Source organism: Chaetodon auriga, chromosome 22 (assembly GCF_051107435.1).
Source record: "Chaetodon auriga isolate fChaAug3 chromosome 22, fChaAug3.hap1, whole genome shotgun sequence".
Lineage (NCBI taxonomy): Eukaryota > Metazoa > Chordata > Actinopteri > Chaetodontiformes > Chaetodontidae > Chaetodon > Chaetodon auriga.
Window position 1 is genome coordinate 14,749,074 of NC_135095.1, and position 26,386 is coordinate 14,775,459.

The 26,386-nt window shown below is 45.1% G+C and overlaps 1 protein-coding gene across 1 annotated transcript in view; it reads right to left on the minus strand.

Annotated features, from left to right (window-relative positions):
• Positions 1-26,386, minus strand: part of LOC143315161 (fatty acyl-CoA reductase 1) — a 48,590-nt gene that overhangs the window by 6,687 nt on the left and 15,517 nt on the right. Inside the window, exons 2-8 of the mRNA XM_076722681.1 lie at positions 23,677-23,964; positions 9,005-9,180; positions 4,262-4,441; positions 3,240-3,417; positions 1,025-1,069; positions 824-942; positions 359-426 (exon numbers count right to left, since the gene is read on the minus strand). Coding sequence (XP_076578796.1) covers positions 359-426; positions 824-942; positions 1,025-1,069; positions 3,240-3,417; positions 4,262-4,441; positions 9,005-9,180; positions 23,677-23,964 — 1,054 coding nt within the window. The remainder of the gene's footprint in view (positions 1-358; positions 427-823; positions 943-1,024; positions 1,070-3,239; positions 3,418-4,261; positions 4,442-9,004; positions 9,181-23,676; positions 23,965-26,386) is intronic.

Below are 26,386 nucleotides of genomic sequence, written 5' to 3' on the forward strand. Positions count from 1 at the left end.
CACTAAACATGGTTTCATGGCCGTACATGCCAAACTGAAAATCTCTTTCGTCCCTGCTCAAGAACAAACCAGCATGTCTAGAATCTTTTTACAACATGAAAATATGTCTCGAGTCTCCATCTCCGGTCTCTCTCCAGCAGGTGGCAGACTCTCCCCACGAGAGCCGCCACCACAAACCACCCAACTTAACTGCATCACAGCGACATTATGTCACAACACTGGAGTATTGATTTGTGATGATGAACGTGAACCGGGACAACAATACTGTGGGATGCCAGCAGGCGCAGATGAAACAGCTCTATAAATATCCGGCCGCAGCGACAGGTATCTGTTACCCAACAACAAACAGCGTACCTACCGATCTCACCCCAGTGGAACGGGTTGATGCCGCCGGTCGTGCAGTTGTACACCAGAGCTGATTTAGGTCTGCGGAGAGCGGGAGAAGACGGTCATTATGATGCCAGCGAAAATGCGTCGGTCTACATTTCCAGGTAGGAGGAGCAGGGGTCAATAGTTCGCTTTTTCTCTTCTCCTTCTTAAAATAAATACAGATCGTTTAATCACATAACAACTGATGAGATATGATCTATTTCCCTTCCTGGAATACATTTGTTTGAATGTAATTTAGCTCTCAAACCCGTGTTATCAGCTTCCTTGGATCTGTTATCTGACATCATGTGGGAGCGGTCGGCATGTTAGAAGACAGTGACAGCAAGTTTTTTAAAACAGGTTTAAGGCATTTCCTGTTTCTCTACCGGGAAAACCCTTAAAGGTTAAAGATGCTTGGCTCGTTCGTGGATGTTATTTGGGCTCTGGCGCTCACCTGTGTACAGCCGTGTACCAGCCAGCAGCCAGGGTGAGGTTGATGACCACGTCCACGGGGATCAGATCAGCCACCGCGTCGTTGTTGGCCCTCATGGTGCGTAAGATCCCCTTTCCAGCCTGAACACAGAAGAGCAGCGTCTTAAAACTTTTCCGTGTGTTTTGAAGAAAAGTGAGATTGAAGAGCAACATTTTTACTCACAGCTATAAAGACTCCACTTGGTCCGTTGAAGTTGTCGATCCAACCCTGAGTGTAAGAAGAGAGAGCATGTAAATCCTCAGAGCTTTTTAAAAGACATGTTTGAGCGACTCTGACTGCACCTCGTGATTTTCTACTTCCTACTTGGCATATTTGTAATGATTTTTGTTGCAGGCTTTAAACATGTTTATCTCTGCTGTCAAGTTGGGCATTTTAATGTGGGGGTCTATGGGGACTGATTCGCTTTTGGAGCCAGCCTCAAGTGGCCATTTGAGGAACGACAGTTACTGGCACTTCAGCGTTGCCTCTCGATGTTTACGTTCATCGTCCAGCTGGTCCAGCGGTGGGAAACGTGCAGCCCGGTTTTATAAAACTGGGTTTTAAATTTCTGATTGTTAGCCTCTCTGCAACGAGACATAATCTTTCAAGAGAGACTTGCGATGCACCTCTAGTGAGAAAGACAGCAACATGTACGTGGTTGTGTATGTGTGCTGTTCGGGGTCATGTTACTTCCTGTGGTGGGAGAACAGGGGAGGCCGGGGAGCAGTGATTGTCAACTTCAATTAGAGTCCATTAAAAATGGATGAAACCACTGGTTATAGACTGCTGCAGTTCCCAACGTGTCGCCCATTATGTGGTCTTGTCCCGAGTCTAATAATAAGTGCAAACATGAACAGGCCACTGAGGCCAGCGGCGTTTTTAGCACCACAATCTGTTGGTGGCCTCATGCCAGGCTGAAGTGGCAGATCTCTGGATGGATATTCTGCATCATATATATGGGTTAAATGACGTTATGGAGCCACACACTGACAGAACTAGATGCACATTGTGGCTGTAAACACCCCACACATGAACACAAACGTATAAAATAAGCAGCCCCATCCCCCCCCCTTGCCTCACAGCGCCCGCTGGCACGAGCTGCCAAGGCGATTGCATGGCCAAGTGTGAGCGAGGCCCTTTGAAGAGTCGCTGCCAGGCCGAGCTTACGACCGAAGGCTGAGCACAGAGCCAGGAACTGCTGTCAGAGTCCCAGCGCGCACACACAAGGCCTACATTTCCTGACGCCAGAAAAACAAGGACTTCCCTTTGCTCTTCTGGTATTTTATCTATGCAGCATAATTTCTAAATCTCCCTTTGATCATTTCTCCAGAAGGTTCTGCCTCCCATTTGACGGCAAAGAACAGTGAACGACCTTAAAGGCAATTCAATTTATGACATGAAATAAAGAAAAGAAAGTTCAAATGTTTGGCGTCTTTGCATGAAAAATGAACTGATTATCAATGGTTCTGGAACCTGACATCACTCTCAACACTCCAGCAGCGGTCAGGACGCCCCCATAATGCTTTGGGGAATGTAAACAGGAAGTGAATTACTCTGTGGACTACAACTCAAGCCCTGATTTTTAATCTTTATCTACATTGCCACCATTTAAAAAGTAAGCCGAATTAGCTACTAGCAGTTCCTGTTTGCAATGCTCACATGGACGTACAGACAACTATGACTGAATCACTTTGATGCACAAGAAAACTTAAAATCTTAGTATTCTCAGGCAAGTTCTGCATTATAACAGGTGCCTTTTAGTCGTTAATGAGATCCTCAGAGAGTGTCAGTCACCAAAAGAGGAGGAGGATCTCACTCTGAGGAGGAAGATTTTCATACCTCCTGTGAAGATGTCAGGACGCCTGCAGCAGCAGCAGCCTGTCTGAAAGCAGCTAAGCCGTGGAAACATTCGACGTGCCGAGTTTAAGTCTCAGGTTAGGCTTCACATGAACTTCCCTGCACCCTCCAGCTTCCCATCCTCAGTGTGACATTCACTTTGTCAGCACATGTCTGCCCTCGGTGTCTCATTTCTGCCCTCCTCACCGGCCTAAACTCTCCCATCCCAGCAGCTGTTTGACGAATCACTCGGGTCTTCAGCCAAGATATTAACCAATTTGCTTTAATCCTACGCCACTTAAGATAAAAGCCACAGGGGAGCGGCACTGACCTGTGCAGGATTACATCGATCAATATCTTATTTCCATTCGTTTTACTGTCACGAGTGGACTCGTAATGAGCGCGGGATCCAGAAAACGTGACCCGAGTCATTCAAACATGTTGATTAACATTTACCACAGGCAGCAGTGTTAGGTTTTAAGACATGAGTCTATTCTGGTGTTAAAAACAGAAGAACAGACCATGCCACACAGCGGCAAACACATATTTTCAGTGGACTCACGGGGAAAGGCTCCTGCCAGCTGGCTCCCACTATGGAGGGTCTGATGATGGCGATGTTGAGCTTGTCCTGCTCCTGCTGCACCACGTACTCGGCCAAGGCTTTGGTGTAGGTGTACGTGTTGGGCCTGTCGCCGATGAGCCGCGGCGTGATGTCACGCACGATGCCATCATCCATCCACCTGAAGACAGAAATGAAGGGCTCAGGCGGAGTTCTTTTCAAAGCGTTCATAGACTTCCTTCAGCTCCGCGTTTCTGACTGAACGAGCACTACTGGTGTTCAACACGCACCAGGAAATCTAGCTTCCACTGTGGTGCGTGCAGTAGCAATTATTTTATTTTCTCCACTTCTGCTTCATTATCCACAGTGCATTTCAGGACTTGGTTTAGCCTGATAATGAGACTGAATTGCTGACTCATTTCAGCTCATTCATTCCTGTTTGTTCTGTTAAAATCAGTGAATAAATCAAAAAAAATGTGAGCAGTGATTCAGTGATATGGAGCCAGGCCAGAACTGGATATTGAACATAGTACCAATGGAGAAGTCTCCTGAAAATATTCAGTATCAAAAAAGCCACTCTTATCACTTTTGGGGTGAATGTATCAGGTGAAAGTCTATATTTTCTTTTCTTAGTGTCGTCCATGAAGCCAAAGCGTAATACATCGTCTTCGTCTGTGCGACAAAGCTCCATTGTTGTCCAAAAACAAATCAATGAGCCACATTTCTGCACTGGCTGGCATTTTACCTTCATTACAAAAAAAAGCACACACTGGAGTTTATTTCATCTCACATACATCATCCTGCTGCCTGAAATACCCTCCAGAGCACCGAATGTGGATTAATCCGCTGCTGAAAATAGTCCCCAACAAATGTGGATACACCAAGTCTTATGAACTCTTAAGTATGTCATTATATATCTAACAGAGTATATTATTGTACCTACTTCATACAATATGAATCAAACTAAACAAGAACTGATTTCTCGTCCTCGAGCCCCAAAAAAAAACAGCCCTTCATCCACTCACTCAAGCGATTCGATGAGTTTCTTGGGCTCGACGGGTGGCGGGTAGATGACCTCGTCGATGTGCTTGCGGTTGCAGTTTGCATAGGCGGTGGAGATGTGAATGAAGGCCTCGAGGTGGTGCATCTGCTTGGCCAGGCTGAGGAGCTGCTGCGTGGCCATCACGTTCAGCTGCAGGGCGTGCCTGCAGAGCGCAAAAGAGACGCACTGTCAAACACTGTGAGCGTGTGTGTGTGTGTGTGTGTGTGTGTGTGTGTGTGTGTACGTCAGAGGAGAAATGTTGCGTCCTGTATCTCCTTCTTTTCCCTCCTCCTGGAGCGAGGGGGCTGCATGTTGTTCAAACTGTGAAGCCGTCTAAGGCGTATTCGGCATTTTGACCCATCTGAGTAACTGCCTTCATAATTCTGCCATATTTGCATTAGTGGAAAGAGCCGCCGCATCAATCCAAGCATTCCTGATTCCTCCATTAATTGGAATCAATAAAGAAGTGATGAAGTGTGCATACAGAGAGAGGCAGAAATAATAATAATAATAATAAAAAAGCTGTTTGTGATACGGTGAGAGAAAAAAGCTTCAGAGCAACAGAAAACTGAACAAAGTGAGTCGCAGCAGAGCCGCAACTAATAATTATGCTAATTCTAAAAACTGTAGAGTATTATTATTTTTTTCTTTTAACCAACAATCACTGCAACGGTCCAAAGCCCAAAGATGTTTTATCTACGCTGATACAGAAACAGAGAAAAGCAGCAAATCCAGTTAAATCCCATGAAAAGTTTCCACCTTGAATCTCCTCAGAACTCGCAGCCCCAGGGATGAAAACACAGTGACTCTGTTCTGCTTCCTGATTCATTTCTGAATTGTTTTCGCTCTGGTCAAAGTCAAGAAAAGCTCCTGCGGGCCACAGACCATCACTCGATGAAGCTCTGCGTTCAGCAGTGGATCCGTGTCCACTGTGCCCGAGGCGACTAAGAAAAAGCGAGGGTCAGTCTGAACCGGCGCTGCGAGATGAGAGCGCGCTCTGGCTCTGTGTGGGCGGTGCTCGCAAGGTGTGTGTGTGTGTGACGGGAAAAGCCAGTGTGTGTCGGTGTGTGGTGGGCGGCGAGGTCCACGGCAGGAGTCAGACGCGGTCAGGCGGTGCCAGCTTGTTAGCAGCAGCGCAGAGAAATGTGAGCAAAGCGGTGACGGTGGCGTGCAGGAGGGGGGGCGGCGTTGGCGGCTGTTCGAGGACGAGCTCGGTGTGTGGGAACGTCGTCTTCACGCCACCTTCTGGGACCACACGCAGGGCGTCACGCCAGCAGGGCGGCCGGGAAAAGACGGACGCGCCGCTGTGCTTCCTGCGTCTGACTCACCGCCCATCTGTTTCAGCTGCAAAACTACAGAACTGCAAGGCTCCAATTCAACTTTATCACAACTTGGGCAGATATGAGGAACATTATTACTTTAATTAACACCTGCAGTCACAGAGAAGATCTGAGTGGTCATGACAAGATTATAAAGTCAGGAAATATTATTATTCATATTAAAAAAATACACATTTGCTGCATAAAACTGCTTTAATTTTTCAGACGTGTCTCATCTTTGCTGTTTTCTTCTAACATACTGGAGAGTTTTTCCCCTTCAGGCCTGTAAAACTTATTGAAAACAATAATCTTACAAAGATAAAAGTTTTTCTTTCTGCAGGATTCAAAAATATCTTTTTAATAGCCGTTTAATGATTACACTGTCCAGAATATGGAAGAATGATTATGCAGCATTAAATCACATCTTTATCAATACTTTCCAGCAGTGTGGAATAATAATTATTAACAAAATTAAACTAATCTGGACGTGGATGAGCAACAGAAAACTATTAATCTAAGACTTTTCAAGACATCCCGCTCTTTGTTTCAAGTGCTCACAACATATATGTAACCTTTGACCTTTGGGTCACAAGTTAACTCGGCTTCCTGTTAAAGGGTCACAAGCGAAAAAAAGGTTGGACCCTGCTGATCTAAACCACTTTATCTAGAGATGTAACCGAAAGCAAGCGCACCAAAAAGATGATAATTAGAGCTGGAACAATCAGTCGACTAAACGATCAGTTGATTTACAGAAAATTAATCCGCAACTCTTTTGATAATCGTTTGTTTTGATTAAGACATTAGGGTTTGTGTACGGTGGCTGAGAGAGCTCAACACACTGCAGCTGAGGGAAGCACACAGCCATCGCTTGCCTCCTGAGGTGCAGCGAGTTGAGCTCTCTCAGCCACCGTACTTTCAACTTCTGACATTTTATCAACCAAAAGATTTATTGAAATAATAATCGTTAGTTGCAACCCTGTTGATAATTATGCCTCAGTGTACGAAACTGTGTGCACACAACTACGCCAAATGCGCTCAGTGATGAACGTTAACAGCTGACAGTTTGAGTAATAATTTAATCTAAATCTGCATCGATCAATTGATCAGTGGACCCACATGAAAAAAAATAGGAGCAACTATTAATCTAATAACTAATGAATCATCTCGAGAGAAAAATGCCAAAAATTCTCCTGTTCCAGCCTCTAAAGTGAGAGGAAATGACCAAATAAGTGATTTAAATGAGTCACCTTGGGCTTATGGAGATTGTGATGGGAATTTTGGACCAATTTGTGACAAAAATAATCAATTAATGAAGAAGGTAATGATTAGATTAATCCATGATGAAAAAATAAATGTTTGTTGCAGCCCAAATGTTATTGTTCACTCTCGTTTTCTCTTCCAAATACGTCTTACTAACATCTGATTGGTCGTTGTATTGGCCTCACTGGACTCTCAGTGAGTATGATGTTATTATCACATATACACACATTTATGTTTACATGCTCCAAACTAAATAAAGAGGAATTATCCTTTAAGTGTGGATGAAGAGCTGCAGAGAATAAAGAGCAGCTGAGGTGTCAGCGTGAAAAGGACAGAGTCTGAAACCGTAAACTGAGACGCCCGACTCGTCTGATTTATGCTCACATACGAGGCTGCCGGCCGCCAGACAAGAGTAATGACTCAGAGAGATGACAGAGACGGGGAGGGAAGACAGAGAGAGAGTGGACGCGGCGGTGAAAGCTAGATAAAAAGAAACCGAACGAGAGAAGGTGAAGGCCACTCGGCGGTCAGACGGCCACAGCTGGACAGAGAGGTGCGAGCCGCGAAGGCACTAACAGATCAATAGAAAGCTGCAAGTGCTGCAGCTTCATCCAGACTGAGCCGTCACTCAAAGCGAACAGGTGTCCTCGCCTCCACACACATGCCCGACGCCGCCTCGAACACGAGCCGTCGAAACCCAGAAAAACGCCTCAGTCGAACACGCCCACTTACTGGAGCTTTAATCCCACGTCCGTCAGTAAAATGTCACGTTTTATTTATTCATTTAACGGCTAACAGGACACTTTATCTGTGGTTTAAAGCCTTCTCTGCACAGCCAGGTTTTTGACTCTGGTGGAGGATATGTAAGGTGTGTGTGATCTTCATGTAATTAAACACTGCTGATTGCCTGACATATTACAGCTGACATGACCTTTGTGCGGTGTATAAACTACACGGAGGATCAAACCTAATTCACTGTGTGGTATTTACACTGCGAGGAGACGCAGCAGAACATGTTTGTATATTTGTACACAGTCTTAAACTCGGAGGCCTAAGCAGAGCGTAAACGGGCGGTTTTCCTGCTGTCTGTCGGCTCAGCGTCAACGTGGTGCTCTGACAGGCTGACCTCAGACCAGCGCTCACAACTAAATCTAAGTGTAGCCAGAGCTGCGCTGTGTTAGCATGAGCTGCTGCTGCTGCTTAAAGGCAATACTCCCACAGAAGACACTGAAATTAAAGGTGCAACGTGCAGGATTTAGACAATCTGACAGACATGAAATCTCATGTATCTCCAGGGTGGCCAGTGGTGGACCGCGATGCAGCACCAAACTGTGCTTTTTTTTTTCTTTTTTGACAATTTCCACACGCCATCGCATCACTAAATTCACTTCTGAGGATTTCTGAGGCGAGAAATTAGCGGTAGATTTTGAACATTAGCAGTTTCGTGAAAGTGACGGGACACGTTTTCGATTCGATAACATTTTGGGAATTGAGACCCAAGAGCAGCAGAGCACCAGCGCATCACCCACAGAAGGCGGGATCATGTGGAAATCTCTGCAGAGAACACAGTGACAGCTCAACCTCTGAATCACCTCCCGCATGTCACCTGGATGCATCATTACTGCCACACTACTTCAGATCACAGCGCTGTTTCTACCTGGGAGATTAAAACGTCTCATTAGTGTCTTCTGAAGTCTTCTGGGTTGATCGCAGGAGCTGCTTGTGCAGACTGTGGTTCCCTGAATAAAGAGGGAATGTCTATTGTTTTTCCCATACTGTCACACTGTTCTGTGGGCGACTATGTTCTTTACAGACGGTCGATTTCTCCACATCCTCACTCCATTGTAATGAACAGCTCCACTTCCTGTTTGCTTTAAATACATTACAGAGTGCGGCCTGTTCAGCCAGCTGCAGATCCTCTGCAGTGACGTCTCACAACAGGAACTTCCCGCTCGTACGGAACGATTCATGCAACGATAACCAGATGTGTGTGTTTTTGGTGAATTATTTGGTTTGCTGAAATGTCAGAAGCGGCGCAGCTTGTAATCTCAGCGTTTTTCAGATGGTGCAAACCGTGGCAGAGTGTGAGCTACTTGTGCATGAATGGGATGGTAAAGAGCAGATGAATCTGTGCATGTGATGCTCACTTGAGCGGCTCGTCGAAGCGGACGGTGGCAGCGCAGTGGAAGACGATGTTGATGCAGCCGCTGAGCTTCTCCACGTCCTCCGGGCAGATGGCGAGGCCGGGCTGCATCAGCTCGCTGCTGATGGGGATGATCTTCTGGTGGAAGTCGGGGTTGTCCTCCCGCACTCGGTCGAAAAGCTGCCAGACACAAAGCACATAAGATGAGCCCACGCCCAAACTTAGTCATCAGCTGCGTTCAAATAACGCACGACAATAAACAGAGCGACCGACGTAAATGCCACGTGTAATTACAGCCATATACGACAAGAGATGAAGGGCAGGTCAGCTATAAAAACTGGCTCAAGCGTCGACAGCTAAACACTAAAATAGCATGACAAGGAATGCAAATGATCTCAAGTCAGCCAAGGTGACAAATGTGCTGCTTTGCATAACCTCCTCAGGCAAAAATCACCCACATGTCGCAGCGAAGCCCCAGCGTCGCCACCAGAGTCGTTTCCGATCAGGAGCACCAGTCCTCGTTTGTGTCATGGAAACAGAGACGAAACATGGATGTCACGAGACGGGGCAGACAGCGGGATCAGTGGACGGTGGTCCTCGTGCTGCTGTCTTGTCAAAGACGCTTCACAGTAACAAAAATGTGACCTTCTCCCCCGAGGACACCGTGTCTTCTACACCTCCACACTGACAGCTGTTAGCAACAGGCTGCTGTGCTGAAACGATTCGTCAAACTTCAGCGTTGACATTAAAAATAAGTCATTTACAGTAAGAACAGTTGTTACAGCACAGAAGAGTGAGAGATTTGCTTTTGCTTCTTGCATTTCTTTCAGTTCTTAACTTCTACTTTTGTGTTTTTTGATCACTGTTCTGGCAAAATTCACAATGCATTAATTTAATTTGATGATGAAAATCAGTTTAAGCGGGGCATATGGATAAAACTTAAACTGTTTACAGATTAAATAACCAGATGGAAATGTGTGTTTGTGGATAATCCAACAAATTAAATATCTGACGAATCAAAGTACTTGATCACATGGATGCAGAAATATTTTAAAAATCTGTTAGCAGCTGTTAAAACACACCGATATGGAGCACAATATGTACCCTTTCATAACATTTGCTCTTAGCAAAGAAGAGGAAAATGACTTCCAGTGGAAGTTTAACATTACACCCAAGACAGAGAGCCAATAAATGACCCGCAAGTGCTCATGGGGGCTGATTTTGGCTAATTATCTTCCTTATTACTCAACTAAAAGGAAATTTGACTGAGTCAATATTTGCACCTTTAACAGAAGTGCCACTCTGGCTCTCAGAGGGCGTGACAAAGAGGTTTCTACTGCGGACCACTGAGTTTTATCTGCCAGTGACATGAGTCAGACGAAGGCGTGGTCCCTGATGAACGCCCAAGTCTGAACACACACCCACACACACACACACACACACACACCAACAGAGGTCAGTGAGTCGCCTCAGTGAGGAAATATACTCCCTGCTGTATACATAAGACTCTCGGTGCTGTATATAAATATCCAACAATGTACGGCTGAACATTCTCCTCTCTGAGGAAAGGCATGAGCAGCATTAAACCACTTCGTGCTTCAAACTGCAGGGCTGCAAGCAATGATTATATATTCCAGTTAAAACCACACCACCAGTCGAAAACTCAGAGATACTCAAGCTGTGGTGATCTTGGTATTGGAGAAGCTGGAGGCAGTGAATGTGGGGCATTTTTGCTGAAAATAAATGACTAATGATGATAAAAACTATCACAGCAGCTACTTTCAGCAGAAGCAAAAAGTTCATCCCTCAGGTTAAAAATGCTTGTCTGGGCCTGCCTGACTGATGACGACAAGTGTGTGAGCGCACATGCACTTCATATTCTGCGTAATGCCACACAAAGCCCCGCTTGTATGATATTATTCCACCTGTTTACACTGCTGTTTGCTCACTGAGGGGCTGCGGACGACATTCCAACATGCAGGCGGGATAAGTGAACTCTCGTCTACATTTACCGACGCCTCGCTGCCCGACACCCCGGCGCACCCTGCAGGGCGCCGAGCGCTGCATCAGAATCCCCTGCAGGACTGAGCCTGAAACCACTGCGTTGCACCGGGAGACACTAACCAAAGGCAGCAGAGAAAGTCAGCCAGATGTCACATTGCCTCATGCGTGTCTCGGTGCAGTTCCAATCAGGAGTCACAAAGAGTAGCGCTGCTTTGCCGCCAACCCGGCTGACATTTCTGTGGCAGCTGTGCACAGGGACATGTTACAGACAGATAGCCAGAGACAGCATGAGGAGAGGAAAAGAGGGTGCAGCGAAGGGATTGGCATCAAAGTGCGTGCGCTCTGTTATGAAATTGCCGCTCTGTGTGCATGTGTGTGTCCTGGTAAGCAGAGCACTCTTGCTGAAGAGGACAGATGTTGAATGAAAGAGCTTCGAACAGCTGCATATACTCGTGTTCTGTATCCCCATCAATCTTCTGGTCTGTAATGCTGTTCCTCTCTTCTCCAAATACCCCACACTGCTCATATTAGGCACAAGTCTTAAAGTATAATATGTAATGTCATGACCAGAACTATTCCCAGCTGGGGGAGGGGATGCATGCGGTATTTTCTGCATGATGGTGTAGCACTGCTATCGTTATGTAATGCAAAAATAATAGGGCTTTCCCTCCCTCTGCTGGCAGTAATCTACAGTCTGCAGAATCAAAGACAAGCTTCAATGTGCAGCTTTCTCACTAAAATCCTTCCAAAAATACCAAATCGACACGTGTTTTACTGCACCAACTGTTCCCTCCATACTGCATGATTCACAGAGCCCTTCATGTCATGAAATGACCTCAGCTTCCTCTTGAGGGTGTGTAGCTTGGCAACAACAACAAACAACCCAGACATTGGCAGCAGTCCATCACCCACGAGGAAGTCTTTAAGAAGTTTACGGTGATATCTAAGGTGAACTCCTCTTCCAGCCCTGTCACATACCGTACCTGTCGGGGACGCCAGGTGAGGAGTTCAGTGTGACAACTGATACAGAACACTGTCAGTCAGACAGAAGAAATGCTGAAGCCCTCCAGGGATCAGCCGGGGCTGATGCGCCTCGCCGGTCATGCAACTTCAAATTGGGAAAAAAAGGCAGTTTTGTACAAATGCTGCTTTTTCATGAAGAAACACCTTCAATGCCTCAGATCACTTTGGCAGCGGTGAAACGGCACAAAGAGGAATCTCAAGAGTGAAATGAGAAGAGCCGGTTTTAACTGGGGAGGAACTCTAAACCACAACATGTTATTGCTCATAGCTGTCATGGGGTTACTATAATCACAATAAACCGACTGTGAGATGATTTAATACCTGCAAATACTGAGAATATCTGGCAATATCAGGATCAAGTACAGACTCACTCTAATGCAGGTCTATATTAACACAAGCCAGTCCAGTTATGATGTCTAACGGCTGGACAGCTCTCCATAAAAACAGAGAGACAATTATGCTAAATATCACAAATCCACTCCATTCTAATCAGTGAGCACCCTCCAATCTACATAAAGCCACCACAATACTGCTATTTTGATTTGGAATTCACCAATACATTCACCATATGCAGTGGCGTGGGCGGCGCTAGAGTGCAGCAGTGTGACAACACAGGCCTGATATCCAGAACGGCAACGTCATCTTCAATAATGGATCTTCAATAATGGAAACTTACTTAGAAGTCTAGACTTTAGATTCATGCAAATAAATTAAAGTTCACAGGTAAGTGTTTTGAAGATGATATCTGTCATATTAGAGATAATCAGAAACACCAATCGGCTGGTTATAAATACAAAAACACATATTTTTTAAACATGCAGAGGAAGAGCAGAGCCACAGCGTTTAAATATATTAATTAGCCTTAAATTATGTATAGTCTGCACCACTACAACTGGCAGTGCCAGTATGCCAGCAGCTGCAGCACCAATATGCATCATCTGTCTGCTGTCTGTTTCCATTATCAGTATATTGTGTGAAAGTATTATGACACAAAACAAGGAGGCAGGGACACAGTCTGAAGTATGTGACAGATGTTTGGGACAGTAAACATGTCAAATTTTACAAACACATTAAACAATAACCTTGATACACTCCCTTTTTCACCCAGGGAGGAAGTCCCCAGACTCCCTTTAAAAATCATGCAATTTTTTGATTAATCAAGCCAAAAGAAACTTCATATACTTGCAGAACGCTGCCGACAACAAATCATCAATTCTTCATACCATTGAATGAATTCGGCATTACAACCTCGATTCCCAAGAAGTTCGAACAATGTTTAAAATGTAAATAAACTTAAACGAACTCTGCATGGTTTTACAAAGTCTTCCCGAGCCCATGTAGTAATCTCCTTTATCCAATCATATGTTCACAAAGTGGTGAACCTCTTTCCATCCTCACTCGTGAACGACTGAGCCTTTCCAGGATGCTCCTTTCATACCCAATCATGATACTATCACCTGTTACCAATCAACCTGTTTACCTGTGGAATGTTCCAAACAGGTGTTTTTGGAGCATTCCACATCTTTCCCAGTCTTTAGTTGCTCCTGTCCCAACGTGTTTGAAACGTGATTTTTAGCAGATATTTAGAGAAATCAATGAAACTGATGACGCAAAACATCAAACATCACGCTCTGTTTTATTTATTTTTTGACAATGTACAATGAATCGAGGTTGATGTAATATAACTCCATTTACAACAATGTCGGCACCTCACTTACAGATGCATCCTGATGGTTGTCGAATCAGACAACTTCGCCTGGGTGTTAGAATTAAAATGCAAATGAACTTCAGTGCCCCCGCCTGCTTTTACTATGGTAATAATGCCACACAGGGCTGCAAACTGTTTCTGGGTGGCAAAGGGAAATGAGACAACTGTTCAACGCTATCACTTACTGCACACTTGAACGATAAAAATGGAAAATGGCTTTTTAGTGCACACTCTCACTCCATGACATACTACCCAAATGAAGCTGCAGCATGAGTAACTACCAGGCTACAGCCCAAAAGATATGTGTGAAACACCCCTAAGCCAAAGTTAAATTATAGAAAGTCCCAGCAGAGAGACAGTGCATCAGGTTCAGAAGGGTGAATGAGGCTGTAGAAAGTGGGCTTCAGAGTGCTCTTTGTTATGGGCACAGGCAGAGAGTGGCATTGTGGGATTGTGGCACTGTTTAATAAAAGGCTCTTTTCTTGTGCCAGCCTTCCACCGCTCGCATTTACCATCACACCCTTCTCCGACCCACGGGCATCAATGAGCAAACTGCCTTGTACAAGAATACAATAGCCCACCAGTTCGCATTTCTTCAACGCTCTGAGGGGGAAAACATCACCACAGCCGTCCCTGCTGTGTAGCCACAAGTGTTTTAGTAGTACGTCTTGTGGTCAGCCAAACAAAGTCATGGCCTTGACCAAGGTCCTCTGTAAAATCAATTCTGTAAATGACTTTGTTTTGGGAACTTGAGGATGTTGCTCATACATGTGGGTCACCATTTGTCCTTCCTCTGCGCCGAACACTTCCATTTTTATGACCCTGAGGGCAATAAGTCTTCCACCAAGAGTGCTTGAAGCAGGCACTCGGTGGACTTTCACAGAAACCCAACACTAATGGCACTTCACTTTCAGCCCAGCAACCTGAGATGCCATTCAAACAGCCTCTCTTTCTGACTAACTTCCCTTTAAGTGGGCTCCACTCTTTTCACAGTACCCCTTCAGGAAGACCTTTCCCCTGACGCAAGAAGAGGCACAAAGTGGTGAGGAAAGCAACAGCAAAGTGTTTTCTTTTCTGGCACAATTTAAAAAGCTTATGGTAGAAAAATGTTAACTCTGCCCAGCCTTTTGGAGAAGGTCCTCATGAGTGAGCGGGGTCACAATAAGACATAGCGGCAAGCAGAGATAATGATGGCCATGCTCGTCACACTGTCAGAGGTAGTTTACAGACTGGAGGTCACAACTGCAGACCCACACAATTAATCCATTATCAAAATTGTTGAAATTCAAATAACTTTTAAGAAAAATTATTGCCTCATATGAAGGGTGGTCCTGCCTTCGAACCTGTCCATTCAGAGCAGCTATAAACCCTTTTGCTTTCAGATGTTGTTGACTGACACCAAATACAAGCTACTCCTTTCAGGGACACTCTGACCTTTAAGCAGTCTTGAGCAGTGAAAAGTTCAGTATCTTGACCAAAAACTCCTGCTCATTAATTATCAGACACAGAAATGGTTTTCTGGTACCTTTCGACGACTCTCATTGACATATCGTAACCTAACGTTAACCATCAAAACCAAATGCCAAACCCCAACCCTGTCCTTACCCCAACCCTTACCTTAACCTAACCCCTAAAGCCAAGTCTAAACGTTCAAACAGTCAAACCCCACAGCCAGCTCTCTTGAGTTTTGAGTAAACACCAACAAAACCTTCCCTCTTTTGCGCCTTTTTAACACCCGTACAAGTCTGAAAGGCATCTGCTGTCCGCGCCATCGCAGGTTACTTATCTGCTGAGTAAGCCGGACACCACCAATCGGAGATGAAGGATCCTCAAGATTTACTGTAGCTGGGGAAGGTCTGCCAAACTGTGTCAGACAGAAGCAATTAATGGCTGCACCCTCAGTGACGACCTCCATTTCCTGATATGCACTGTCTAAATTAGTCGAATGATAGGATGTGAGCAGGATCACTGACAAAAGAGGTTTTTCCAAAAGTCATTAGCAATGGCCAAAACTCCGGCTACTCCTCCAGCACCGTCGACAACGGGCATTAGCACAAAATGCTCATACATGGTGGAAGTTGAGGGCAGTCATTATTTCTCAGATACCAGCGAGGTTGTCTTTCTCATCTGCCAAACTGACAAGGCCCCATAGTAAGGATAACAAGCTGAGCCTCCGGAGGAGACAGAAATGCGAGGAGTCTCATGGGAAGCTGTGACGAACGACAGACATGACTAACCCCTGGGGCTGTCAGCACATTAAGGAGAAAAAGGGTTCATCTGCACTCTCCTTCACCCCGTCTTCATTCCATCCCTGTCCCTGCCTCGGTGTCCCATTGGCATAGAAACAGATTTAACCAGCCTGTGTCGCACATTTCAACACTTGTCCTGAGCAAAATGTACCCAAACCTTCAGTCTGAGGTGGTAACTGTGCCTGCTGAAGCCCTGATTTCATACTATGAGCTTTAAAATGCTGAGTCTTGCTTATCCACTAAGTCGCTCCTGGATGCCAACAAAACTCTGATTAATGTAGGAGAAAAAAGTAAATTAAAGCACACACTTTGATATGCATGGGGGAGCAGGTTTATCTTAAGGTAAGCACTGTCTGCAAACAGTGTTATGTTTCATGGTCCTCCTAAGAGAGACAATGTCGGCTACAGTATATCTCTTAATTCAACTCTTTCAACCCTGAATCTCACAGCTTCTTAAGAGCTTAGGGGAGTGATCAAGGATCGCAGTGAGCAGCTCATCACAGCAAACTAATGAAAATGGAGGGTTTTCTCATGTCTGGCGCTGGGCTATCATTGTACACAACTCAATTGAAAAGATCAATATGAGCAGAGTAATAAGGTTTACAGTGACAGCAAATGTAGAGTTTCTGGGCTTGGTGTTCGGCATGCCGGCAGCATCGCGTTCCAGTCTTTCAGAGAGGGACCTGACGCTGAGTCAAGGAGAATTTTACTACCCCTCAAGAGCAAATGGACAGATATAAGAGTTCATGATGCCTGCTGCAAACGTTTGCGTCCTCATTAAATACCACAAGGAATTAGCTGGGACTGGAAAGTGAAATCAGCTATTTCAGCTTCCTGTTACCGGTAGGCTTTTAATTTTTTCAATCTTTATCGTCCTGGGAATTTACCAGGTCCATGCTTTTGTTTTCAAGTCTAAAGACAAATTTTTGTAGAGTCAACTCTCAGAGCAGCCAAGTCCAAGTTAAGTTTCAAGTCCCCATTTCTAAGACTGAAATCTGACTCATCATGGTTTGTCTACAAATCCTGCACCGGGACAAGAATAACACAAGAGCTTAAGATATGGAGCTGCAGCCGTCAAACCAAACATCACACAAAAAGTGATTCAATCTTTGCTCATACTGCAGCAACCGGAACATGCGGTATTTTGGCAAAAACAAGCTGCTGTTCACCCCTGTAAACCACTTTCATTTAACAAAGAACACGTCTCACAGGGACCACTAAAGAAAAGGACTGATTTCTGAATAAATTCGTCAGAGCTGCCGTGGGTGTTAATCTTGATGAACCTCCTGATCCCGATCCTCTCTGATGAGGAGAGCAGCTTCTCATCTGTCCTGCCACCAGACCCTGAAGCCTCAACCAACCTTCAGCCCCCTTTTTAGACAAAAAGCTGTGTTTCATTTCTCTTGACCTGATCGATAACGCCCAGACACACAAACACTATCAACGAAAGGCCAAATAATAATGTGGGGACAAGAAAATCCAGAACCATGTTTTTTATACTTCAGTACGATCCATTTGTCGACTTCCTTTGCTTTCCTAAAGCTGTTTACGCAGCATCGACCATCCATTAAAGCAAATCCAATAACAAAATGCCAGAAGAGAAAAAAGGAGCACTTTAAAGTTGCCCTGCCCTTTGAAACTTGTCACACTTTATTGAAATTTCCATTTGGTGTTCCCAAAAGATTTGATACATTACACACAGGTACGGATGAGAATGTGTCCTCGGTGGCCATAATAAAAGTGTCAAAATCCATTACATCACAGCTCAGAGGGCCCTCTGCCATAGATATCTGAGGCGCCATATGGATGTGGAGAGAGAGGAAAACTGCCTGGCAGATTGTCCGCATGCTGTGGAGGCACTGGGCTACGACAGTCCCCTGAAGAACCGAGTCTTCACTACGCATGTCTGTGCTGCCTTAATGACTTCACCAGCGACGTTTAATGTGCTAATTTGTTTCATAAACTGGAGTTAATTTGCGGCCTAATTACACGCAAAAGCATTGGTTCCCCCATGCCCCTCTCTCTGGGGAGGAGTTGTCGGGCTATTGGTTGTCTCTCAGTCTGCTCGCCTGCTGCACTGCATGCCAACCAACCACAGATGAGGAGCAAATGCCTCGAAATGTGCCAGACTGGCAGTCACAACCTCTTCCTCCTCAGAGTCCCTGACTCAACGCAGCAAATGCCCCAAGTCACCCCGCTCAATCTCATCCCTGACAACTGCTGTTTTAACAGAGGTTGACACGCCTTCAACATGCAGCCACACAATAGGATTTATCTTATGAATGCATAATAGGGTGGCAGGGAGGCATGTTGGGAAAGGTCTGTTCTTGCTTGCAGTATTGGAGTAGATGCTTCAGGTGTGCCTACGCTGACAGCTGGCATGAACAATTCAGGCAAGATTTTCATCAGCTCCACAAGTGGAAACACAGAGCTGCCTGTGTGAGTCAGCGGCAATCAATAAATCTTGAATATTTATACAGCTGGAAAGATCACCTGGATGCAAACAAGAGGAAATCAATACAACAATGTAGTCATGTTGGATCGGGGCGCGATAATGGGAAAATGACTGCAAACAACGGAGCAGGGGGCTGCGTCTCAACACAGAGTCACAGCCTGATGCAAACATCCTCTGTGAACCCAGACAAGAACTACAACAGCAGGGACCAGGAAGGGCCGCTTCCAGTCTGGGATTTACTTCTGAACTGCTCGTTCCGCAGCGACAAAATCAGATGGTGAGTCAGTGCAACAGCGCTTGTATTTCAAGGAGAGTACACACATAAACCTCCTTGCACTGTATGTTACAGCACATCCAAGTGTCTCTACGATGCACCACTATTAATAATTTAGTAGCTGCAAGTAGTTATCAAAGCCTCTCAGAAAGGTGCATCTGTTCAACCCGAAGACCAACGTCCATCTACACAGAGGCAGCATCAGTTTCTATAAGAGCGATAATTACTGGGTGTCAGAGCTCACTAATAATTAGTGTGGTTATGCTGGTATGTGGATGATATTTGCGTAGCCAACACAGTCTGTGACACTGCCTGCCTTATTTGTTAAACTCAAAAAACCCCTTTGTGAATATATAGAAGACACAGGTGTGGCTTATTCCCCTTTGCAGCAGCAGTGACGTCCCCATCACACTGGTATTTCAGGCATGTTAGGCATGAAGCTCTTATATAACTGTAACAGACTCTCAATGAGATATGCTTTAACGCAATCGTCAGCAGCCATCTCTCCATCTTACAGTCCAGGCGGACCATGAATCAGTTAAGGCTGTGTTGACATCACGCCAACGTGGGGGGATGAAAGAGGAAGGAACACACCAACGTGACTCAACACGGTAAAAAAAAAACAAAAAAAAAACTACTACACTCCTGTTACAGCAAGACGGGAAAAGCCGAAACGAAAACCGCTTTTACCAAACGTCCGTGTTTCATCTTTTCTGTTATGTGCTGCATGATGTGAATTAAAAGAATACCAAAATCAACATCTGCTCAGTAAATGGCTTGTTCTACTTGTGCCCTTCTCCGCTCCACAGCCCATCGCACGACATGTTTGAACAAATAAGGTGAGTAAACACAAATTCAGCGAATGGCGTGCATTAGTCATACAAAGTAAAACAGGTAGGCCTTGTTTCATCAGGCCGTGTTGAGAAAGGAGACCCTGCAGGGTGGAAACTGTAATAACTGGACCAAAATCTGGGCTGAAGTCTACTTTTTAGGGCAGCCATCGTTTTCTCTATTAACTGATAAATTAGTCAAAGGTTCCCCTGTGAGCTTTGTTGAGCTTTCAGCCAAAGTTTACTTAATAAAAATATTTGAAACACAATGGAAAAGATAATCATATTTAAACAGCTGGAATCAGAAGATGTTGGGGCATTTTTCTTTTATGTGCTTGTAAATGAGCTGTTGAGCAGGTTCTTCTGGCCCTTAGGCCTGATTTTGCTGAATGGTTAAAAAGTCAAACACCGCCTCTTTTGAATCTGTGTCCACAAGGACGAACAGCCTTCAGGGCAAACCTTATGACATTTGAGTTTGTATTTTGACTTACATAAAGACAGAAAGGTAATATAAAATACATATTCCTACTGGTCTTACTTTTAAACGTGCCGTCCGATTATTTGTTTTTTTATTTTTATCGGTTTGTCATATTTTATTCACGTCCTAGATTCACGTATATACTGATTGGTTCTGTTACCTGTTCATGATCTTTATGTTGGAAAAGCTCGTAAAAATCATGAATAACAGAAGATTAATCAATAATTACAATCAGAAAATTCATAATCATCCACAGCCATCTGTGTCACAGCTGCCACGATGATCACTGAATAGCCTCTCAAGCAATAATCAATAGTCATCCTACAGTCATACCGAGTAAACTGCCACCTAACCAGGTTCCTGCCTTGTAGGCAAAATTCCACAAGATCCTTTTCTACCCAAAGCATTCCACCTCCCACCTCTCCACCCGACATCTGACCCCGTCTCTTGCGGCTACAGCTCAGGACCTGCAGTACGAAGATGCTGCGCAGCCTCACAGATGGAACTTAAGACAGTTGCTGGGTTCAACAGGCGGCTGGTGGGTGAGAAACGCATGCCACAGAGCCGGAGAGAGAGGCCCTGTGTACCCACAGGCCGACTTGTATCAAGTGCCTGACATGCCATTCAGTGCCTGGCAGCGCAGCAGGAGCAGCAGGCGTCTAAACATTTCCACCGGATCAAAGAAGCCTCTGCACAGACAGACAGCGCTTAAATGTCAGAGTCGGTGCAGTGGAGATGCACACGGACAATGAGATTCCTATCGGTCTGTCCCTCTCCTGCTCGGGGCAGCTCCCCTGATTGCGTCCTTTGAAAAGCACCATGGGACAGATCTCTTGCTCGTTACCTAGCAACAGGTGGCAAGAAAGACACTGGCCTGGCTTGAAGGATAAGAGGAGAGGCTACACGAGAGACAAACCCGCCGTCCTCCTTCATGAATTATCCCCATGCTGAATAGAATAATACTGACCTGAGGACTCGCATGAATAGCAATTGGTACTTGAGGCTCCGGTCATGGAAATTTAATGACATCACTTCTCAACGCGGACAGAGCATGAGTGCGTCTGTACTTGGCAGAGCATCAAGCAGCGTCCTGCTATCAGTGTCAGAGTGATGCCAAATCCAATGGAAAACTGTCGAGGGGCAAATAATGCAAACACTGTCAGCAGATAAACGATATGTCAATATCTGTGAAGATGAAGTGGGTTAAGTATTTACTGCTATGCAAAGGTCATTTTGAAATTTTACATGTTTATCCAGTCGGCCAATATCAGGTTTATGGACTTAATCACGTGCATGACACTGTAGTGGAGCAGAGCTCTGTAAGCAAACCTTTAATCCTCCTCTGGTACAGCTGAGGGAAGCTTCCCAGAGTCTGCTTTGCTGCTGAGACTTTTGAGAAATGCACTTTTATACCGAGTTAGATGCCTCTCTAATATCTGTCTATCAAATATGAACCAACCACCAACCAGCAGTTCGTTAGCTTAGCTTAGCATAAAGACTAGAGACGGGGAGACAGCTCGCCTGGCTCTGTCCTAGCTTGCTGGAGGCAGTGACTTCAAAATTCAAAAGTCAAAATTTTACTTTATCCAATACTCGAAATATGATAAAATCCCTGAAAAACTGAAGATATGCTCAACAGCCTCAATTGCACTTTGTGCTTCATGCTAATTAGCACATGTTAGCATGCTGATGGTGAACATGCTAAATATGAGCGTGTTAATTAGGGATGATTTTAAAATTTCCTTATCATCATTAAATCATTAAGCAGTATTTTTGAAGAACGGTTGATATCAAATACTCTTTTTTTGCTTGAAATGCTCAACTCTAATGTTAATGTTGTTAGCGTGAGCATGCTAGCATTTAGCTCAAAACACTGTTGAAGTCCGTCTCTTTCGGCTTCGCCAGGCTTACGAGCGTCTGCTCTGTTGCTGATCCGTTAGCCAACACAGATGCAGATTAAAAGGCACGGTTTGATTATTACTGCTTCTTTTCTCCCTTAAAAGCCAAAGCAGAGGAGGAACATGCATTTAAAGTGCCGCTTATAAAATATATGTCGCCCACTCTCCCCTTTTCTCCCGAGCAGAAATTACAGGCTGCTGTTAACTGGCACTTTTACAGCACTGCTGTGTCAGAGTGAGCTAATTACATGGTTGGAGAGGTGTTCTGTGATTCCTGGATGGCCGGAGCATCTTGACAGAAGGTGGGGGAAATAAAAGCAAAAAGACAAAAAAAAAACAAAAAAAACACAAGCGCGAGGCTAAATTTAGGGACAAATTGCGAGACTGATGCTCCGCTGGCGTTACAGCAGTGAGCAGTGCCGAGGTTCAATGGGAGCGGTAAAAATAGATGCTATTAGAAGGAGGCAGAGAAACAGAAAGGGGAATACAGCCAAAGTGTGATTTTCTTAGGTGTGCTGACAGTTTGAGGCCAACAACAGCCGAGCAGAGCAGAAGCTGCAGCAGCTGCTTGCGAGCACATCGATGCGCACCCAGCGTCAATCCTTCGCTCCTCATTAAGTCCAACATACAGTCTGGAGCTTTTTGTTGAGTCATGCTTTGCTCCTTGGCCTGAAACAGCTGACGCCACATGTTTGGAGCTGCCCCTCCTCCTCTTCTCTTCTCTTCCTCTCAGCTTTTGTCTCCTCCACCTCCTTCCTCCTCTTCCTCTGATCTCTCTGGGCCCCTCCTCCTTTCCTCACCTCCTCATTCTCCCCTCTCCTCACCCTCACCTCCTGCTCAAACGCACCAAGTTCACTTATCCCTCTTGGTATTCTTCATCACACTCCTCATTTTTGCTCTCTGACTCTACGTGTCTCTCGGCTGAAACTCGAAAACGAACCGCCGGACTCTTTCGGGGTCGTTAAGTTCACATCACCATGGCAACAGCAGCTGGTGCTATGATTTGCAGGCAAATTTCTATTGCTCGGTAAACACACTCACACCCCGCGAAGCCGTTCGAACATCCCTGATTGTGAAAGATCTGAATCCACATCCCACCAGTCAGAGCGTCCGCTGAGCGTCACCTGGCTGGACGGCCTCTGAAGTGCTGCTGTGATGGTCTAACAGGAGCACTTTCTCAACAAGTGGCTCTCTCTCTCTGCTGCTTTTCCATATTAACTGACTGCCGCGCATCAAAGTATTACAGGGCCGACTGCTCTCGCCAACATGGGCGCTGGCAGAGTGCTTCAGCTTTTCATTTCCCCACGTCCAGTACAGTACAGGTGTGAAACAGACTCGCAAAAGCTGGAGGAGGAGCTGCTACTCGATGCATCTAAAAGTTTCTTTTACATTTCGTAAGCAAACACTCTCTGGTTCCAGCCTCTTAAATGTGAATATTTGCTGGTTTTCTTACTTCTCTGTGATGGTAAACTAATTATCTTCAACGGCGTCAGAGACAAAAACAAGTGAGGTGAAGACGTCATGAAGGGCAGTTTGGAACAAAACACCATGTGTTGTCATTAAGAGCCCAGATAACGGAATATTAAGCTCAGTGACTGGATGTTTCCTACCAAAAAGCACCTGTGGGTTTGTAATTTCCTGCTCTATTTACATTGTAATGCACTCAGCCTTGAGTAACAAGGTAACAGTGGGCAGTAAACGGATAAATCACACATGAAAGTCCAAACATTATGCACTGGTGCACATTCGGCCCTTACCTTGCACGTCATCATGTCGCTGACCCTCTGCTGCATGGACTGGCCGGCTTTGGGTCTGACCAGGAGGTACAGGGCTTTGACCTCGGGGCAGGACCTCAGCAGCTTCTCCACCAGCACCTTCCCCATGAAGCCCGTGGCTCCTGTGATCAGCACGTTCTTGCCAGCGTAGTATTCAGCTATGGACGCCATTCTGCTGCCCGCCGTGCCGCTGCAGATGTCTGTCAGTCTGGGGTGTCCGTCTGGTGCCTGCTCTCCTAACCCGTCGAGGTCCAGGCCTTCAGACAGCTCCTGCAGAGGGAGGAGGACGTGAATGTGAGGGCCGGGAGCCACATAGTTTAAATACTGCACCAGGAAGCTTGTGTATGAATACATGCTGAGTTTAAGCAATGCGGCGGTTCAGGGAGAGTTTTGCATGAACGTGAAGCCTTTAAATTGTTTCAGTTTGATGTATTTGGGGAGGAGAAACACATTTCAACAAAACGTGGATCAGTGGTGTTATCTCCCTGTTCTGACCTTCAAACTGCCAGAAGAATCATGCACCCAGTATGCAAATTAGATGAATATTCATACAGGCGGGTGGAGGGAGGGCAGTGGTCAGGGGCAATTTGTCGTGTGTGTGTGTGTGTGTCAGGTGATGAGTCCACAGGAAAAGGCTGAGCTCCAGAGGACAAGTGAAATTTATAAGCTGCAACTATGTCTGCAACCATCTTTATCATTTTTATGATTAATTACATCCCTGCCTCTCTTTTCCTCATTTCCTGTCATCTCTCTACCATCTGTGATGAAGGCATAATGAATACGAAAACACTTAATTCCCAAGATCCAAGATGATGTCCGCTTGTTTTGTCTTAAATTCAAAAATATTCACCGGAACATCACAGAAGACGAAGAAATTCAGCAAACATTCACATTTGAGGGACTGGAACAAGGGAAATTTTACCCATTTTAGCTTCAAAAGTTGTTGTTGTTGATTAATTAACTGCAAAATGGTTTTAGCTCAAGCTGTAATAAACTATTCTCTTCATTAAAGTGTTTTTCTTAAGTAGAAACAATTGAATATAGTGAAAAAATCCATTATAATGTTTTTAATCTTTTAACAGAATGCCAAACATTCACTGGTTTTCTTAATACTTCATGACAGTAAACTAATTATCTTTGGGTTCTGGACTTCTGGTCGGACAAAAACAAGCAATGTGAAGACATCAAAGTGACAAAGCGACACAGTTCGAGCCCAAAAACTAGGTTTAATTACACGTTTGAAGAGTTTTGTCAAACGTAATGCACGACAGTGAAACTGTTCATGCGTTCACTATTCATAGTATTTTACATGTGACTTTGCATTTGTCAGGATCATCATGTACGTTGCCTTATCTCTACAGCAGCGCAGGACACACCTACAGTCACACCATACGACAGCCTTCCGCTGGACTTTCTGCTGTCTGCTGCCAAAGTTTCCTCAAAAACGTTTCCACATACTTCCTTTGTGTGTTATCTCTCTCACACCATAAAGGAGTTTCTCAGAGCGAGCTCGCCGTGTTGACTCAGGGTTATCCTTGCATGATGACATTTGCATGGCGACAGATCTATATCAACATCAGCTGGAAGTCCTGCTGGTTTACCACAACATTTACACGACAAACGCTGTCAAAGATGAAGAATGACTCAAGCACACCTGCTTCACCCTGCGAAGGCACACATTCATGCAAGATAAAGTGACCCAGACTTGCACTCCGTGTCATTCTCAGTGATTTTTGACGTGTTTCTGGATGTCCAGCCGCCCTCATTCCACGGCGACTTAATTGGATCAATTGCTGCTCTAATGGTGGCGGTGTAATGGACTGTGTCTGCTTATTTGGGCCAACTCAATACAATAAATCAGGAGCTGCATCTGCTGCTTTAGCAGTGGCAGGCGGCCAGGTCCTACAGGGTCCTGATTAGGACCGAGGCACCAGATAGAGACTGACATGGCTTCTGAAATTCAGAGGGCTCAGCCACTGGTCGTTAGCTTGGACGCTGACGCTGCTGGTTAGTGTCTGGAGGAAACAGCAGAAGCAACAGGTGCCTCTTTGGTGAGCAAATTTCATTTTCCTGTCAGCTTGATGATTGACTGTGCAGCTTGATTGGTTAAAACTTGGGGCATCTGTGTGTTAAAGGGTCAATTCATCTTAATTACAACAACACATGGTTACCACTTATCCCTGGTAGCATCTTGCTGTGGTGACAGTTCTGGTTTTATGTACCCAGGTTGTGAAAAGCAGTGGAAAAACAACATTTCTTTCTGCTGAGGATTCTTTTTAACAGCTGTGGTGATGAGATCTTCCATCTTATGCTCAATAAAGTGATCTGAAAACAACGCATTTTGAGTAGTGTAAGTGCAGTTTGGAGGGAGAGGCTGCCCACTGAGACAACAACACGACAGCAGGCATCCACAGGCACTCGAGGAAATGAGCGAGCGCATGCGAAGTAACTGCGTGGTATGAATACAAGTCCTGAAAAATCCTTAATTATGCATCCAGTTTGTCAAAGTCATTTCAACTGTGCTTCAGTTAGAGGCAATAATCTTCCCTTCAAACCTTAAAAGCAGTTGCGCAATGCACTCGTTAATGCCGTTACACTTCGACCGCCTTCAGTGGCGGGAATATTAAAAGAAACCCCGATGAAGGGCGAACTGTGACCTTGTGAAACAACAAGCCACTTTGAACTGTGGTTA